The sequence below is a fragment of the Accipiter gentilis genome, chromosome 10 (genome assembly GCF_929443795.1).
Source record: "Accipiter gentilis chromosome 10, bAccGen1.1, whole genome shotgun sequence".
Taxonomy (NCBI): domain Eukaryota; kingdom Metazoa; phylum Chordata; class Aves; order Accipitriformes; family Accipitridae; genus Astur; species Astur gentilis.
The window spans coordinates 12,275,286-12,294,275 of record NC_064889.1 but is presented as its reverse complement, the minus strand read 5'-3'; the positions used below and the strand labels follow the sequence as shown (position 1 = coordinate 12,294,275).

Here is an 18,990-nt window from a genome sequence, read left to right as displayed (position 1 = left end):
AGACTGGAGATAATTTCAGAGTATTTCGTAAAGTGGCTCAAGGATGTAGATGGCACGGCTTTCGATAAAACACACTTTGACTGTGCAAGCTTTTTGAAAGAAGTATTTGGAGCCTGCTATGTTGTACTGTGGTGCTCGGTTCCGGTGACCCCAGTGATCCCTTCTGCCCTTAAAAACCTGCGGTCTACCCCTTTTTCTCAGGTTTTTGCGCTAGATCAAGGCAGAGCAACGAAAACAATGCATTGCCAGTGGATAAAACACCATTTCCCCAGCTCTCGATTTGCAGGCTTTGCCATCATCAGGATGCGTTGGGCAGTAACTGTTTCCGGGTAGAAGAAAGACTAAAAAGATGAGAAAAACGTCGGTTTAGAAAGCGTACGAGAGTCACGCACCGCATCGCTGCTGACTGCAGGGCCGCTGAACGACTGCCAAAAGAAGACACAGAATCTAAGGGTGCAGTGTCACCAGAAAGGCTAGCGTCCGTGTTGTAGAAGGTGTTTTTCCACAAGGAACGGGACGGTATTTCCGAAGGAGACAGCCGAACAGCACGGAACCGCGTGGAACGACTATTCCAAGCCAAAGCGCTTCTCCCAAGGATCGGCGCATCGCCACCGAGCCGCCCCAGCCGCCTGCTCCCGGCCAGTCCCCGGTGCCCACGACGGGAAGGGCGGGCGGCACGGCCGGTTCCCCTGCGGTGCTCTGCGGGCGGACGCCGCCGCAGCGCCGCTGCCTCCCCGCCGCCCCCCGCCCGGCCCGGCCCGGCCCGGCCCCGGCGGGCAGAGCCTCTCCGGGGAGCGGCGGCGCGGCGGGGCCGTGACTCACGCACCGGCGGCGGGGCCCGGCCCCCGCGCCCCGCCGGGATGCGGGTCCATCTCGGGGCGGCTGCCGGGGCCGCGGATGGCAGCGCCGGCCCCTGCCCGCGCCCTCCTTCCCTCCCTCCCTCCGCTCGGCGCGGGGAGAGGGGCCGCCCGGGCCGGGCCGGGCTCCCCCCGCGTTGCCGCCGCCTCGCCCGCCCCCGCGCAGCCCCCGGCCCCGCCGCCGCCCTACCTTCGTGTAGAGCTCGGAGGCTGCCATGGCGCAGGGCGCGGGCAGGCGGCCCCTCTGCGGCAGCCCGGCGGCGGGAGGCGGAGGCGGCGGCGGCGGAGGGAGGGAGCGGAGGGAGGGAGCGAGGGAGGGAGGGAGCGAGGGAAGGAGGATGCTCAGGCGGCGGCCCGGGCGCGGCGCGCCATGTTGCTACCTGGCGGGCGGCGGGGCTGCCGCCGCTCTGTGCATTGTGGGAGCGGCGGGCGGGCGGCAGGCGCGATGCCTCCCACCGGCGGGCCCCCGGCCTCGGAGCCCGAGCCCCGACCGCTGCCCGAGCCCCGGGGGTGGCGCAGGGGCTGTGCCGAGGGCGGAGGACCGAGGAGCGGGGCTGCGAAAGCCCCGCGGCGGCTGCCCGCGCCCCGCCGCCAGCCGCGGCTCAGCCCGCTCCTCCCCCGCCTCGGCGCGGCCCCACAGCGGCCTCCCGCTTTGTGCAAGAACCGGTGTTCCTGCCGCTCTCCCGGTCCTGCTTTTGGGGGTTGGGTTTTTTTAACTCTTCTCCTAGGCTGAACAAATGACTCGCTGCTTCATCAAGGGACGTCTGTAATTTCTGTTGCGCTCCAGCCCGTGTGCCGCCTCAAGTGCTCCGCAGCCCGGGCATCGCCAGCGCCAGGTACGGGGGGGGGGGGGGCGATCCCTTCCTCTCACGGGCAGCTCTCCCCTTAACGCGACCAGGAGATGAGCCTTCGGTGCGGCAGCCTCAGCTCACTGGATTTACATCTCGGTTACAGCCTGCTGCAGCCTCTATGCGCCCGGCCGCCGTCCTAACCCCACCTATCCCGTTACTCCCATTGTGCGTTTCCGCGTGTATTTCTCAGGTGCCAGCTTTCCCATTTTTTGTTTTCTCTCTCCGATTCTGATCCCATCCTTCGAATTGTTTACAGCCTCTTCCAGCTTGATTGCATCCTTACCATTCAAACCACTGATGAAAACACCGAAGACAACTGGGCCCAAGACGGTTCCTTCAATAAGCAAGTCCAGTTTCTCACCACAAAATGAAGGTACACATCTTTGAAAAGTTTAACATCCATGTCAAAAGGGAATGAAAAGCATAATCCGTGTTCTGCCTAGGTCTTGAGATGGCACTTCATTGTTTCAAGGATCATTAATGCATGGTTTTTTACAGCTCACATAATGGCAAGAGTTCTTTTGACAGCAGGATTGAGCTATTACTATCTTTCTGTATTTTCCTTTTTCACCTTGGGAGCGCATCCTACCAGCCCAAGTGGTCCAAAATACAAAACAAGTTTGCAACCGTTATCTTTGCTACGCTCTCCGCCAAAGTGCTGTGATTTTTTAAGTGGTATCACCTCTGCAAAATTCAACTGGTTAGGTAACAGCTCTGTATTCAGTGGGTAGTATCTGTACTCCCCCTTAAACTTGCTGTGCCTATCAAAGAAACAAACCTGTTCTACAGAGAAAACGAGTCATGGAAGAGATGGGTGACCTACTGAAAAAATCACTCATCACCTTTGTAACAGCCAGAAATTAAAATCAAGCTATCTTGACTCCCAAAATAAACACTCCCAATACATGCTTATAATCTAGTTGTACTCCACTGCTGCTATCTGAAGGAAAGGAGATGGAGAAAGCAGCAAGCACAAATGAAAAATAGTTAAGATGAAAATATGGAGCCTTACCTGGAGTTGTTTGTATTAGGTACAGATACATGGTCCTTACAGCTAGTAAACTAAGGTTTGTAAATTCAGACAAGAGGTTAAAAAAAACAGATTTTGCTGGGAGAGTTCAGAGTTGAAACTCTAATAAGAATTCAATTAAAAAAATACCTTCCTTCCCATGTTCTGCCAGTATGTCCAGGATTATCTATCAACCACGATTACCGTTACTGTCCCATACCTAGGAAGCTCACTCCCATCAGCAGAACTGGACATCTGCTCTCAGTCCTAGGAGAAGCCCAGAACTGGTTCCTGTGAATTGCTGGACAGGTCAAGGGCAAGGTTTTTGGCTAAGAAGTTTGCACTGCTGCTCTTCATGCGTACACTATGGCAAAACGGAGACATCTATACTAAAGCTACCAGTCATCTCTCATGTGTAATACAAAAGTGATTTGGGGTTCATTTAAGAGTGTGATCATTCCCCTTTAACAGGCTTAATCTAAGGATCTGGATGTTATGAGCCATAGAAATCTCAGTTTTGTTTTCAGAAGGGACCTCAACCTCCCCTCTGACTGTGTGCTGCTTCATATCCAATACTTGGAACTCTTTCTTCAGGATGGTATCTATTCGAAATTCAAAGACACTCATTGCAGGAGTTCGCTCGGACTGTGGATTACTGTATCAGCCATTCACAGCTGGAGCTCAGGAGCCAAATGTAATTATAAGCCCCAGCAAAAAATAGATATTTGAGTCCAAAATATGCTATGATTTGACACAATTTGCATAAACCAGGATTTCAAATCTGTCATTAAGGACAGGAATTGGGGGCACCGAAAGTTGCCAAGAAACAACCTGTTTGTAATGTATCTGGACTGACTACTTAACTATTACTTTAAGGCGCATCTCCTGCATCAAACATTTGCTGGCAAGATTTTAAATGTCTTCATTCTCTTATCTTGCGCAGCATCTTTTCAAAAAGATCATTTATGGCATTTGATTTCAGAGCATGTATCCCAGGGTATTCCAGCTGACAACATATGGCTGATGTAGCTGACAGTCCACATGCAGAATTTTACACTGAATTCGAATCCAATCAAAAAAAGATAGAAAATAATCCTTCTATGAATTGAGATTAGTTTATGTAATTTTTTTTCAGAAGTGACTACAAAGCATCTGTCCTATCTTTTTTCTTACATCTGTGTTCTGTTTACATCCATGATCTGTTCAACTGTGGCAGAAAAACTCCCTTCTCAATTAGGACTTCCTAGTCTGTTGTCACGCTGTACCACAAGCAAGCGGTGGATTCTCTGTTGGCCAAACAGAAAAGGGAAATCATTAGAGGCACAGAAACAATATATAAGGATAACATAAGGAACATGAAATTGTTTATGTGGCATAGTGGATGGGCTTATCCACTCCTTCAGAAAAGCATTTGTGTATTCAACACTGACCATCAGTTTAACTCCAAGTGGCTTTCACTGGAAAGACAAAGCCAACGGAGAAATTCATACACTAAAATCCTCCTCCTACCCTTTCCTATATTCTCAGACTACAAGGATTAGGCCTGCAACTTTCAACTGTAGAAAACAAACAAAGCTGGTTTCAGTCAGTACTGACTGAAGAGGTATCAGTTAAGAATTCCAAAATGTAATGCAAGAGATAACGTAGGAAGAGAGAAAATCATCTACTACGCACATATTATCCCACCAACGCTTGGGATTTAGTTCCAGTTTTTTTTGGCCTTCCTGAAAAGACAAGACAAAACCTACATGATTAAATTCCCATGCAGAAAGTTTGCCTGGACCCATCTATGCCTACGGTAGGAAGATTTCTCTTGTCTCTAAAACATCACATACATATTTTCTTTTCAATCTATCAGCCAAATGTTTTTCAACAGTATAAAAACCATCACCTGAGAACAGACCTGAAGTTCAGAAGAATTCTCAGCTCCTGTTCTTGCATTTAAGCATCCTTGTGGTTTCAGCCATATAATTCAATGCCACGCATTTAAAAAATACAACTCCTGTTTCTCAAGGAAGGCTCTTACAGTTAGGTTTTTTTTCCTCAAACCCAGTAAGGAAACATCCCTACCATACTAACACAGACAGAAGTACCAGCAGAGGTTGAACCCAGTCTCTGTGGAGACTCCCTGTACCAGGAATGTCAGTGACAGTTATTTGATTATTCTGTAATATTGTCAAGGGAAGTTGACAGCTTATCCGAGCATATTCCTCTTTTATTTTAATAAGAGCTACAACACTGTTCTGCAATAAGGTAAAAAAAAACCCCTAACCCTACTTAAACATGTTTATTAAATTTAGACAGCATCAGAAACAAAAAGTACTTCATCTTCCCATTTTAAACCAAAGTCAAATAAACATCCACCTGACATGGCTGGAGACTTTGTCAGTATTTTCCAAAGCAGTAAATGAACAGACTTCTGTGCCTGCTATAAATACGCAAGAATATTTATCATTAACATATATCAAGCAGCATCCTCATTGTAACAAAGACGCACTGCCCAAGAAGGATAGGGACAGTTCAGTCATCTGCCCCTAAAATAAAGCTCTTCCAAGCACATCAGTTGAGCTCAAGGCTATCTGCCTCTGTGGCAGTACTCCAGAAACATTTTCAAGATAAATATTTAATGGGAATAAATGCTTTGAATATGCACAGAAGTTTTCAGATTTCAAGTTACTCTGGATCTATGGATGCTAGAAATTGGGATGAAAAAGCCAGACATGAATCTGAAAGAGGGCGGCTTGCTTGTACTAAAGCAGGAATAAATAAGCCACACATTCAGCCCAACTCCAAGTTAAAAAACAAACAAAACCCCCATTCATCCTGTTTGCATGCTCCCCCAGTCTGTTCTTCCCAAGCTCACAGAAAGTCCCCCAGCCATCAAATAAAGAAGTTAATGCAATCCTGCCTCCCTTGACATGGTCATCATCTGTGAGCACAGCCACTAAACACAAAGCTTTTCTGAGCACAGGTCTGTGGAACCATACCTGCCTCAGCTCTAATTAGAAACAGATTTGGGCAATAAGCCTGCATTTAAATGGTTTAGTCTTTGCCAGAAGACTGATGCCACTCCCCATACAGAGATTCAGGTGTTACTTTAGGTTACTAATGCCAGTGTTAATGCAGCCTTTGCACTGCCTCAGCATATCTGAATGACACTACTTTTAATTGGGTATTTTTCTCCTGTTTGCTAGAGATGCAGAGTATAGAGGGTGTTACTATGACCTTGGTGACTGAGCTAATTGTGTAAATACACCACGTGGATCTTGAAGTTGCACAAAGATCAGCACCTAAGTCACAGCCTGAATATGAAATTAGTTGGACTTTTTACAACAACTTGATTTCTTGGAAATGTTGCCATATTCAGGCCAATAGTCTATAGCAACACAAACTTCTATATGGCAAGCTAATGCCCAGATATCCCCTTCACTCAGTGCAAGGGACCAAAACAATCATCTGTTACGGAGTTTTCAAACAATAAGCTTTAATTGCCTTATTAGAAAAATAAGCACTGAAATATATATAAATGTGATTACATTAAAGTAATTCTGTAGTCTAACATACTAGAAACCAAAGCCCAGTCATATTTTTAATGATACAGAGTAGCAAGATTTAGGTTTTAGAAATTTTCTGTAGAGAATACCGAAGTATGCAGTATCTTTTAGGAAACCACAGTAAAGACGAGACAAATCTCCACTTTGCAATAAAAACTAAGTAGATCAATTTATTCTGTATACTATACATTGTGTAAGTTTGTAAAGAACAATTGACATTTTTATCACCTTAACATCTTGACTGGGTGTAAATATGTCCAACAAAATGTACTCCTGTGGCCTTTACACAAACACTGTCCTACTACATCAAGAACAATGAGAGGGAAGCCTTTGGTGCTACAGATTTGGGGACATATCTGTGAAGTTGTAATTAATCCACTTAACTACCTCAAATAAAATGTCGGTGCTACCTGCTATTATAAGCCTACATGAGTACTATCCTAATAACTAAACACTCTCTATCTTTAAAGGCAAGATATGAAAGGGACTGCCAGTCTACAGTGCGGACAGGTTTTCTTTGAAAAAGGCAATTATCAAATGGTAAAACTCATATAATACATTATGTACATAAGTTTGGATAGCTGAGTTATCTTGCTGGAGTAAGCTAAAAGTAAGCATTGATTTGCAGTCATGTTTGATTTACTGTTAAGTGATTATTGGACTTAAGTTTTATTATACTTAAGTGTATAAAATCAAAATAGCCATGCCTGCTGCTGAGGTCTGTCAGACATGAAGGCTCATAATCAGTCATTGACCTAGTCAGTATTACAGTACTTCAAATATACACATGGATAATATATTCATAGCTGAATTTGTGGTAATCTTAAGAACTGCAAGTCACCAAGTGAGTATCGGAAGAGCTTGTATTGTCCAACCAGCAGGACAAGCTGAGTTGTAGCTAAGTGAGTGGAATGTTTAAAATTAGATGGCTATTTTTTTAAACCTTTCCAAACATCAAGAAAGCTCACCTTATCTGAGCTACAGATAGTGGCACCAGACAATACACAACAAGTCACCTTAAACTGTTCAAAATTTGTTTCAGGCCCAGTCCTATCATTAAGTTTTAATTTTATTTATACATACAAAAATAAAGAGGGATTTCCACATTAGGACAAACATCTATAAAAAGTAGTTTGCTTCAATATATCCAGTTTCCTTGCTATTCTCCCAGCCTAATTTCTTACTTGAAGAAGTCAAGTAGGCCCATGTCTTCAATCTGTTCTGCAAAAATCACTGATTCTTTATAATAGTAGTCAAGGATAAGAAACAAGGACAGGCTTGACAGGGCCCATTTAATTACTAGAAAAGGGCTATACAGACTTGAAAAGAACCAGGTTAGCAATTTCAATATTCTCTGGAATGACTTCTCTGAACCGAAGGCATTTTATAGACACCGATATACTTTGCTCATCTTCTGATCAAAACAGGACCAAATTAAGATTATCTGTTTTCTCTTGATCATTTTCTTATGTTTGCTTTTAGAAGAGAGCAGTGCAGAAAATATGAGCCAGCGTTCTTTTTGACTAGCAGTCCTTTATCCCATAGGATTTTTCTGAATATGTCAACACAAAGCGCGTCATTCTAAAAGCACGCATCTTTAAGAGTGTTTTCTCTTACAATACCCACAGTGGTGCTTTGTTTTTAATAGGCTGTTTCAGAACTGTTTCTTTAAAGAAAAAGGTATTCAGTAAAGTGATCTTTTTAAAGAGTTTCTTATACTCCCAAAGAACCTATATGAAAATCAATTACATTATGGATCATACCGCACTTTTAATATTCTGATTTCATTGAACAAACATGCTTTCAAATGCATCAAGTTACCTGTCTAATATCAACTACATATTTTGGCAACCTAGTACTTACGACCTGCATCATAAAGATGATCTGAAGTGCATTTCTATTTTTTGACATGAAAAGTTACCTATTTCTCAATAGGGCATTATATAAATACAACTTCCAGTTCTTTGTTTCCCCAAAGCCACTGTATAACAAAGAGAAAAGGAGATAGTTTACTACCACTTCAAGAGTCCAAGAAGAAAAGAAATATATACCCTTCTACTTCCAGAAGTCTAAAATAGCCCAAAGACAATTGCATATCAAACCTTAGCAGGCCTAGATTTGGTGTTCGCCACACAGGAAACTCTCTAGAACAGTACCGTTAGCCATCTTCCATGTCATCACACAGAACATTTCAGCTTTAAAAGCTTGAAGAAATGCTGAACAGAAAGGGCACTTGCCTCCAAACATAGATACAAATTCCAGATTTATATTTGAATGCTGGACATTGTTGCAAAACAAAATATACAACCGCAAAAGCATAAGGCTGAGTCAAGTGTAAATGTGTTTCACAAATTTCAGGTATACAATTTTTACTTTCAGTAGCAAGATTCTGGGCTCTTAGTTTCAGGACAAGACTTTGAAAGATACAGAATCACTTGTGCTTTGAGTGGCACATTACCTGCTTTTTAAAATGTAAAACTAATAGACGTTTGCAAAAGGTTGTGCAAAACTATTGTATTTACAAAAATGGCACAAGAGTGAATTCAACAGTCTATGCACATGCACACTTCATTCACATCTTCAACAAAAGTGTGTCCTAAGCTACGGAACTGAAAAGAATACCAGCTTCAACAGGCAGTTGTCAATAAGCACTAGATTCACAAGAGTTACACCAGAATGGGCAAATATTGCCCAAGTAAAAACTCTATTGTTAAAGCTGAAACAGGTTTAAGGCCGTTCAAGTTCAAAAGCAGAAACAAAATTCAATCAGAGCCCTGTCTTTGTTTTTATACATGCTTTACCATCTAGCAACTTGTGGTCTAAACCTCTATTTTAGACAACAAACCCAAACACAGAAGAAAAACCCAACACAACTGGAGGTTATATTAAATACAAATATGCTGTAATTAAGATGAAATAACAAAAGCAGAAACATTAGAAGTTGTAAAACTTGCGATGTCACTTGCTGGAACCAGTCCTACACTAGGAAATGGGCAATATGTACATTTTCAAGTAGATTACATTGCTCTAACCAAACTTGTCCTTTTTAATCAGTGCATTGTTCTCAACTAGTCCAAATACTACACGTTTTACTCTTAACAGTACTCCCTTACAATAGCAGCACATGCTATCGCTACCTGCAAAGCTGTCAGTCTCATGACTTAGTGTAAGAAAGAAAAAGGGGGGATGTGAGGGTGAGAAATAACTATTAAGGAGAAATAACAGGAATGAGAATAATCATGCAGTTCAGCTGTTCTCGTCAGCCAGCCAGCTTGCTAGCAACAAGAGATGGTTTCCGTTGTGGAAGATCTTGTGGAGTAGGAATATGGTCACCAGTGACTTCTGTCTTGTCAGGAGCTGCAGTAGGCAGTTGCTTATTCTTCATCTTTGCTTTTGCCATGTTGTAATCACCAGAATCAAAGTATTTTTGCTAGAAGACAAAACACACGTGTATTTAAAAGCCTGGAATCTTATCAGATGTATACAATGAATTACATGGTTACATAGATTCTTTACATTTTAAAAACAGTTATAAAATCTTTCCAATTAGAAAGATAGATCTATGTCAATTAAAAAAAAAATCCTATCAAGACTATTAAGCACACATAGCTAAACTCTTAACAATAGGCAAGTATACAGTTAAGGTTCTACATATACCATTAAACTCACACCATACATGAACATTATTTTTGCCCTGGTCTTCCCAAGAGCTCTGGTCTCCCACAGGTGAAACCTTGGGGTTCGTAAATTTTGTTGCAGTGAACAAGTTCTGCTACACAGAATAATCAAACAATGCATGAACTAAAGCTGGAGAACAGAGCTTGCTCTATCATACCAGAAGATCAAAGTAGCATGAAACTGCATGCTAACAAGAAAACCTGTTATCTGCATACATTACAACAGTGAAACTATAATCCCTGAAGTTCCTAAACTAATTATTTAGCAAAGTCAAATCTACTGTGCACTCCTTCTGAAAAGCACTGTGTGAAGGTAATTCTTATCCCACGCTCCAGGATTCTTCTGAATACAAAAGTAAGTACATTACATTTAAATATCTAAAACAGTGTTCCTTAATATTCCAGCAAATTTTCATTAGCATTACCTTTAAGAGTCTTTTTTGTTGTTTGTCACATTTCTCAAAATATTAAGTTATGTGTGGATGTTAAAGCCAAATGACTATTACAATTTATCTGCATCATGGTAAGATGAGGCATGGAATTTCATCCAAAGTCTCCATCAAGTCTTCAACTGCTCATTGACACATTTTGCAGGAAAAGTTCTATTTTGTTCATCACTTACTATGTGGTCTACTGTTAAGGTACTTGTAACCCATGATTTTGAACAGATTGTCACGAGGCCAAAAAAATCAGATTCAGTAAAAAGATTTACACTAGCAACTTCTGCTTACAATTGCAATCATCTCTGAAGAGAACACTCCCTCATTTGCTTTATATAGGCTTATTCCTCAGTCAGTTGAACAACAGCCATCACTACCTGCTATGTTTAAGTGCTTCCAGCCAGGTTATTACTACAATACTCTTCATTTTGCATTAGTACTAACCAGCTGCAAAACGTTCAGAAGCAGCAGTCATTAAGAGAGAAGTAAATTGAACACCTGACTTAACAGGCCTTTACCTAAGGGTGGGGGGCATGTTGTTTATGCAAGGCCTCCTGAAGAAGACTTTACACGTTCCCTGCCAGAGCCTCAAAGTTACCAAATCTGTTTTTCCCATGCATTCAATAGTACCTCTGAACCACGCACTTTTACTTGTAAACCTTCCCAGTTAAATCTTTTTGATGGTGTAATCCCTATTTACACCACAGTCTTCTAGCACTGCATCTGCAGACTAGACCTCAAGTTATAACATAATCTGATTTGGAAAATGGCTTTCATATTTTGTCCTTCAAGACTGAAGCAACCAAAAGAAACTTTTAAACAGCATCTACGCAATAACAGAATTGCTCAATCATTCAATGTGTTACTGCTGTTAACAGATATCTATTTCTGGCCATATAAGATCTCCAAATAGAATCCCTCTACAGGAGCGTGGTGTAGCATGGTTGTTGTCTACTCTTGTTCTGGAGAAAGTGTGCTAATAATAGCATTTGCACCCAATGCAGAACACTTCTGGAGAGCAAATATCAATGGGCAGAGCATGTCCTAGTTGCCAAAATGAAGAAAATCTGGGCTACAGTTGACTACATACATTTACAAGAATATCTGAGATAACCTATGATCTTTCATGCATTAGAGTATCAGCCCATTTCTTCCTTTAACTTATTCCTGTATTTTCCTCTGATTTACTCTAGCTTCTCATAGATGGCCTGATTTTGATCATCCCTTTCAAAATGACTGTGTCTATCCAGGTGTCTTCATGTCACAAATACTATCTGAAAACATACTCACTATCCTCACTCTATTTTAAACTTCAGCAATCCAGGCAGTCTGAAGTACACCAGGCATCTATATCAAGTAAAGATGCTTCCTCATTTAAGACACTGAGCACACTAAACAAAAATAATTAAAAAAATTAAATTGAAGAAAGTTATTACCACCACATCAGGGGTGGAGAACTGAAGAAGGCAGATTAAGAATTAGAATCCACAACCTTACATCATCTTTCATCAAAGTAGCAAAATCCCAAACACTTAGTCAATTAAGATGCCCGCTGGTCTACCTGTGCTCAACTTTGAAAATATAGGCTGCAACAACTTTTGCATTAAGTAGTGCTATAATCAAGATGAAGATACTGTACAGATTGTTATTGTTGATGGTGAGTTTTCCTCACGTTTGCACCAAGCACAAGCAGTCGTAATTCCTTTATGACCATCAATCCTTTGGGAGTGGATGCTGGTCTGTTTTCCTGAATTATCACAACACATACTTACCTTCTCCCTTCTGTGTCTACACATACACTGAACCCACTGAAGTCTCATTTAGGCTGCCTTTGACCACGTAACAGCCTAACTCACAGAAGCAGTCCTAATCTAACCTACCACCTAATCTACCACCTGCCCATTCCCAGCAGCCTTTAACTATGCTGCATATACTCCAACTTAAGAGAAAGCTTATCCAAAAAACCTGCCAACAGTAGCAATTCCCAGGAGATGTTACCAGATAGCACAGAATTAGATCAGCACTGAACTCCAACAGCTGGTTTGCGAAGGATTTATACCTGGAATCATTGCGTGCACTCAAAGGGCCTAGACAATAGTAAAAAAAAACAACAAACAAACAGACAGTGTGACAGCAATGAAAGCACCATCAGAAGTAGTGATATGCTACGATTATTCAAAGAAGAGAGTTCTCGCATGCCTGAAAGGCATTACATAATCACTTTATGAATAATTAAACTAAAAAAATAAACAGTTGAGTAACTAAGAAAATAACAGACGCTGGTTAAATGTGGAACAATACTGAAATACTAACTCACTCTTCATTATTCTATCATTATTTTCTGGTTAGTGTGTATATTCAGAATTACACTGCCATTCTCAAGCCACTGATGTCAGATGGTGCCTGGCATAACACAGCAGACACTAAGCTTTCATGTGCTAAAAACATGGACAGTAAGAATGGAAATACATTAGGAGGACATAAGAATGGGCAAGATAAGATCACTACAAAACAGGGATAAGGTTCTTCGTGTTTACTATAATGTTTTTTATGAAGTCTATCACAGCAGCAGTCAGTCAGCCTCTAAGTTTAATTTTTTCTAAAAAGTGCAGTTGAGCCATTGATGCTGTAAACAGCTATCCTGCCAATTTAGCATTTGTTTTGTAGAAATGAATTTCTCTTCCTTGTGCTTTCACAAACAAAGTTTAAATTTCTTAATACTCTTTTATTCACGCAAAGGCCTGTGGAGTGGGAAGAAAAAAAAAAATCACAGATACAGGAATTTTGGAATTTCTTGTCCATACCCTGTGGACAATAAAGAACTCACTCCTTTTTGAAGCCTCTTCCTCAAGAAGTCTGAGCCTCCCGGCTTCTGGCCCAGATGAGGATATCTTGCTTTCAATTTTGCTTCTTCAACTTTTTCTGGGCTGATCACCTTATCCTCCATTTCCTGAAAGACAATTAGCAATACTGTAAATGAAATCTACAATAATGAACTATTTATGCAGAATACGTTTGCAGGTAATTCACCAACATGCTGATTGCTGCTACCAAGTGAATATACCAATTATTTTAATAGACATTTTCATACATTCTCTCTTAAATACCGACAGCAACTATAGGAGTTCAGCCTCCCATCTTAGACACCTTTCCTGGAGATGTGTTTGAATCTAATCAATGCATTTCTCTTTCACATAAAAGCGGTCTATACTAAAATTAAATTATTCAGTTTTGGAAAAAAAAAAAATCCCCCCAAACAAAAAAACATTTTTTGGTCAGAACAAGGGTTCCACTATGAACAAACAAATGTTGAAAGCTGGGCAAGAGCCGCAGGACTTTTTTTTTTCCCCAACTGCCCCTGTTTGATCATGAAGTTGCACAGCCAGACTAGCACTTGCATTGCCACAATCTAGTTTGTATGACTGCTCTAACTGTAATGTGTTGATATTCACTCTGAAACAGTGTTAAAGTAGCTCAAACATGCCTGCTATCATATTAATAGCAACAATACTGTAATTCTCTATACATGTCTATAATTATTGTAAAATTATGAGGATGAAGACAGTTGGATAGTGCATTGTGTAAAATAAAACGCCTGTTCTATGAGTGTACTGTAAAATATGGATGCTCAAAGTAATCATTTGAATATACTCATTTGGCAAAAACTGCGATTTGTACATCCAGTCTTTCAACACTGACCTCTACTTTACACTCATCTATTCCAGTCCATGTAGCAATTTGATGCATTAAGTACAGATAATTTCTAAAGTATCTTCCATTCAAAATTCTTGGTTTGCTACTTTCTAGTATTTGGCCAAGGCTTCTTTTTTTTTTTTTTTGCATGCAAACCATTGCTAGTTCAGGGAGAATACATTGATTTGCACTGACTGCTGTAGTTCAAATCATAGTAATTCAAGAAGTCATACAAAGACTTTTAGGCAGGAAAGAATTGCCATTGAAATCAGGAGGGCCTCACATTAATCTGTGACTAAGGTTTCACATCAACTTAGAGCTGCTTAGGCAGCCCCTTCACACTCTTTTCTATCTGCGTCATCACCCTTTGCATTGCATCAGTCAGCATGACTATATATACTGCACATGAATGGGTTACAGAAATTAATTCAACAGAAAAATAACCTTTTTTTTTTTTTTTTTTTTTTAAGTTCCCCCCCTTTCTTGGGATCAGTTTCCACATTCTGGATAACCAAGCAGCTGCACATACAGGTATGTTAGCGCAGCAGCAGGGAGGAGAAACGCAAGCAGCTGGGAGCTACTTAAGCCAGAACTGCCAAAGAACTACAGTCACCCCACTAGCCTACCCCAGTGCTTAGCTGTATCTCTTATAAAAGCTCAAAGTCCTATAATATTCAGCACCTTTCTGGTAAAAAAAAAAACCTCAGAAGCAAAGGTTGTAACAACAGATTTAGAACATAACATTGTCTAGTTGCTCCATTAGGCCAAGACATCTCAAGACAGCTGTGTACAATACAGTGGGAATCTGAATTAACAGTTCTACCAAGAAAAGATAGCAATTCTCATAACAGTTTAAGAGAAATTTCTGTGAGGACAGGAACCAATGCTTTTTATTAGATGAAAACACAGCAATGCAATACAATGCAAAATACAAATAAAGGGCAAAGTCTCCCTGACACTACTGAACATAGAACTATACTATTGCTCACTACTTAATATCTATCATACTAGCCAAGACCACAATTTTCACATGTTACAAAGATCATTCTTCAGCTGCTGTTCTTCCTATTGTGCTTTATTATCATGCCGACACTGACTGGATTTTCTCAAAAGCAATCCTTTGAGCTGAACACTTTCAACAGCTAATGCTGAATCACTGGGTACTCACTGTTGAGCCAACAGACAAAGCATTTGAGGGGGCATGTTTTGCCAATACTAACCAAAAGGAAGTATTTTTTAAGAACGGAGGGCCAACAATAAATAGCTTACATAAATATGTATTCATGATGCATCAAAGGAGACATTTATGCAAACTCACAGGGCTAACAGATCATCGCACAGCCAGCAATCAAAACACAAAATACTGTGGTATGCATCAATGCAGCTGAAAAGGATACAGACTATGGTCACTTACCCTTGATGACCAAGAACAATTAAGACTCAAAAAAACTACATAAGATAAATTAATAGAATTTCAATACAAAGACTTGGGGTGTCAAACAAAACCAGCTGATGGCAGGCTCAAGAAACACTTAAGACAACAGTTCTTCCTATAAAATACAGTTAAGCTGCAGAACTCCTTGCCAAAGGATACAGGGGGTGCCAAGAATTTAGGTGGGTTCAGAAAGTAACTCAATGTGTTCATTTGCAGCTCAGAGGCTTTTAAACCACAGATTGTTGAGACCTGGGACAGTTTTCTGGGGAAGATTACTGCATGCATGCCCTGACCTTCCATTCTTCTGTGGACTAGATGGTATTGAGCACTCTTGGAGATGTGCTGTTGAGCCACAAAGGCTTTAACCCAAGCCAGCAAGGCCATTCATACATTTACAACATTCTCCCTTGAGTTACAGAAGCAACAATCAAGTGACTAACAAATGATTGGGGTGGGTAGGCGGAAATCAAGACATACCACGCTCTTCTTCCTTGTGACAACCACACAAAGAAATTATTTTAGTTCTCTACAGGAATTTGACGCAGCTAGTGAAGTCTGCTTACTTCACTAAAAGGATCTATCAGGAAGGCAGTAGTTACCTAACTCATTTAAAGACAGCATTAGCTTTTAATCTTTACGGAGGTACTAGCAGTATAAAGTTGCATATCTGCTGGGACAAGTGACCTGCATGGCTAAAAAAAGAGCCATCAGCCTTTTCAAACTCTGGCATGAAGAGCTCATCCTCTTTAGCAAAAGACATTGGACAAAACGTAAAGCAGAAAAATGGGAAAAACGTGACAGCAGCAGAACTGTACACCAAACTAACGTGGCAAAAGCCAGTCCAGGAACAAAATGCACCACCTCTAAGAGCTTCCTGAAAAATATAGGCTTTTAAGGCAAAAAGAGAGTCAGTCAACCAAGCATATGTTCTCCAACGTCTAAAGCTGCTTTGTTGCTGAACTTCCCCCTGCCACTATCCTGAGTTTTCACACCAAGAACAGGAAATGCTGGTCTTTGGCAAGTTTTCAATTTATATCACTCTCTTGTTTAACACCTTTCTCGCCTAACGCATACACAAGCTTCTTACAGCATGTTAGAAAAGTTTAAAAAAGAGGTCTGATCATGAAAACACTGCCTTGAAGTTCATTTAGGGGCTTCATCTTTTTTAAGCATACATAAGTACTGCAAAATGGGTTGTTTACGTAAGTATTTCAGAGCTAAGCATTAACTGAGTCAATGTTCAATTTTGCCTACCCAGACAAACAGTTTTAGTGAAGGTTAATATTGCAATGCCATAATAACACTGATACCACAGTACCCTAACAGGATATACACTCACAGAAAACAAAGCTTTATTTTATTGACAGTATTAATTTGTCTTGAACACTAGATTAAAACTAAATTAGCAGATCAGTAAGGGATTCCTGTCTCGCAAATAAAGGGTAATTTTTCAAAACAGTGCATAAGCACTGCATTTCAAGACTTCAGTCTGAAACTCAGCAAAATCAGCCCCAGTCACCTGACTTTATCAGAACACACTAGAAGGCATCACAATAAACTGGCTACCGCGTGTTTTACTATGCTCTTATTACAGAGCTATTCTAGGAGTGCTGCATAGGCCAGGGATTTATTTTTATAGGCTCTGAACAGGAACGGTATCCCTTCAGTAGTCCACCTAACACGAACATTAAGTTGAGCTGCACAACACACGCATTTTAGATTACAAACCTGCCATAGAAGCTGGTTCTGATTACTACATCTATTGAGAAGGTATCGTTCCATATTAACCCCCCAAAGTTCGCCTACTTGTACGACTAACTCATATTACAACTTGTAAATTATTAAACAAAAACTTGACAGCTAACGTAGATTAAGCTTTTTCTTTTAGAGTCCTTGCGTTTCATAACTGCTCCCTATCAATCAGAAATAGCTGTGGAGATTGCAACTGAGTCCACATAGCAATGACAAGACTGAAGAACAAACGGCTTCTTAAAGTCACAGCCAACAGAAGGGAACTGCTAACAGCATACAGTCATCTGTGAAGCCAAATCCCACTTAAGAAACTGTATAAAATTATTAGTTACAGAGATGACATCATAACGCCATCACAAGTTAACCCAGCCAGTTATTCTCTAAAAGTCTTAACTAGAACAGGCCACAGCCGTTGTGTTTTGGATATTTCGCGTCCTAAATGGCTTACATTAATAGCTGAAATTTTTCTAACAGCGAGACGAAAGTTTAGCCACCGGATCATCGCCGGTCTCCGGCCGCTGCGACTGCGAGCTGAAATTCTCTGCCCCGGGACGCCCTGGCAGGCAGAGCAGCCGGCCGAGAGCGCGGAAGCGCCATTAGCCCCGCCAGGCCAGAGCACGCCAACGATTTACCAGCGAACTAAAGTCTCCCAAGTGCAAAAGCCAACACGGTGGTGGCGCTCCGTCGCCTCCTGCCTCCGCCAGCCGCGGGCGGCGGGGCCCGCGCCCTCCCCACCGCTCCGGCCCACGGCAGGCCCCGGGCCCCGTCCCGTCCGAGCCGGCGGCAGAGGGCGGCTGGGAGAGCCGCGCCGCGCCGAGCCGCCCGGCTCCTCCTGCCCTGCCGCGCGGCGGCGGAAGGGCCGGGGCTCCTCCCCCGCCAGGGCCGCTGCTCTCAGGGGGCTCCGGGCGCGGCGAGGAGGGCGGCCAGGCCCGGCAGACGCTGCCTTAAGGGCCGCGGCGGCCCGCGAGGCTCCCCCGGGCTGAGGGAGTGGGGGAGGGAGAGGCCGGGCCGCGGCGCCCCCGCTCCGCCTCAGCGCGCAGACGGAGGCGGGAGCAGCCCCGCGGGCCTCCTCCCGCTCCTCGGCGGGGCTTGCCGGCCGGCCGGCCACCCACCCACCTTCTGCTCCTCGGCCGAGGCGGGCTCGGGGCTCTCGGCAGACATGGCGCCGCGGCAGCAGGACGGCGGGGAGAGGGCAGGCGAGGGAGGCGCGACCGCCACTCCTCCGCGCAGCGCAGGGCTGCTGCCACCACCTCCGGCACAAGATGGCGGCCGCTCGCACGACGGCGCGCCGGCGGGCCCAGACTTCCTCCGCGCTCTGCCTCCCCCGGCGGCGCCGGCTCGCGCCGCGCGGGAGCCGCTTCCGTCTCCGCCCCTCCGGCGCCACGTCCGCTGCCGGGCACGCTGGGAGGTGCAGTCCGGCGGGCGGTGGGCCTGGCCCCACGGAGCCGGTAACCGGAGCCGGCCCCGGCCCGAGGGGCCCAGCCGGCCCCACGGAGCCGGTAACCGAAGCCGGCCCCTCTGAAGGGCGCAAGGCCGTCGCTCAAAGCACGAAGTCCCAGCCGCTTGTAGAGACCTGCCCGCAGCGGCGGGGCATGGCCGAGCTCCAGCGGGCAGCCTGGGTGCCGCTCTCAGAGGCCGAGGCCTTGGCCCGCCCCGGCCCCGGCGCCTCGCTGGCACCCCCCGGCACCCCGCTCGGTACCCACCACCCACGCGCTGCTCCCG

At 43.4% G+C, this 18,990-nt stretch overlaps 2 protein-coding genes across 2 annotated transcripts in view; both read right to left on the bottom strand.

Moving 5' to 3' along the window:
* MYO5A (myosin VA) overlaps positions 1-1,285 on the bottom strand; it is a 105,298-nt gene extending 104,013 nt beyond the window's left edge. Inside the window, exon 1 of the mRNA XM_049812438.1 lies at positions 1,048-1,285. Coding sequence (XP_049668395.1) covers positions 1,048-1,074 — 27 coding nt within the window. The 5' untranslated portion in view covers positions 1,075-1,285. The remainder of the gene's footprint in view (positions 1-1,047) is intronic.
* Positions 1,286-6,181: 4,896 nt separating this feature from the next.
* ARPP19 (cAMP regulated phosphoprotein 19) lies at positions 6,182-18,606 on the bottom strand. Its single transcript, XM_049812294.1, has 3 exons — positions 18,385-18,606; positions 13,216-13,338; positions 6,182-9,701 (listed from the first exon to the last, which is right to left on the bottom strand). Exons 1-3 carry the CDS (start codon positions 18,427-18,429, stop codon positions 9,531-9,533), a joined length of 339 nt encoding a protein of 112 aa, XP_049668251.1. The 5' UTR covers positions 18,430-18,606; the 3' UTR covers positions 6,182-9,530.
* Positions 18,607-18,990: the final 384 nt, after the last annotated feature.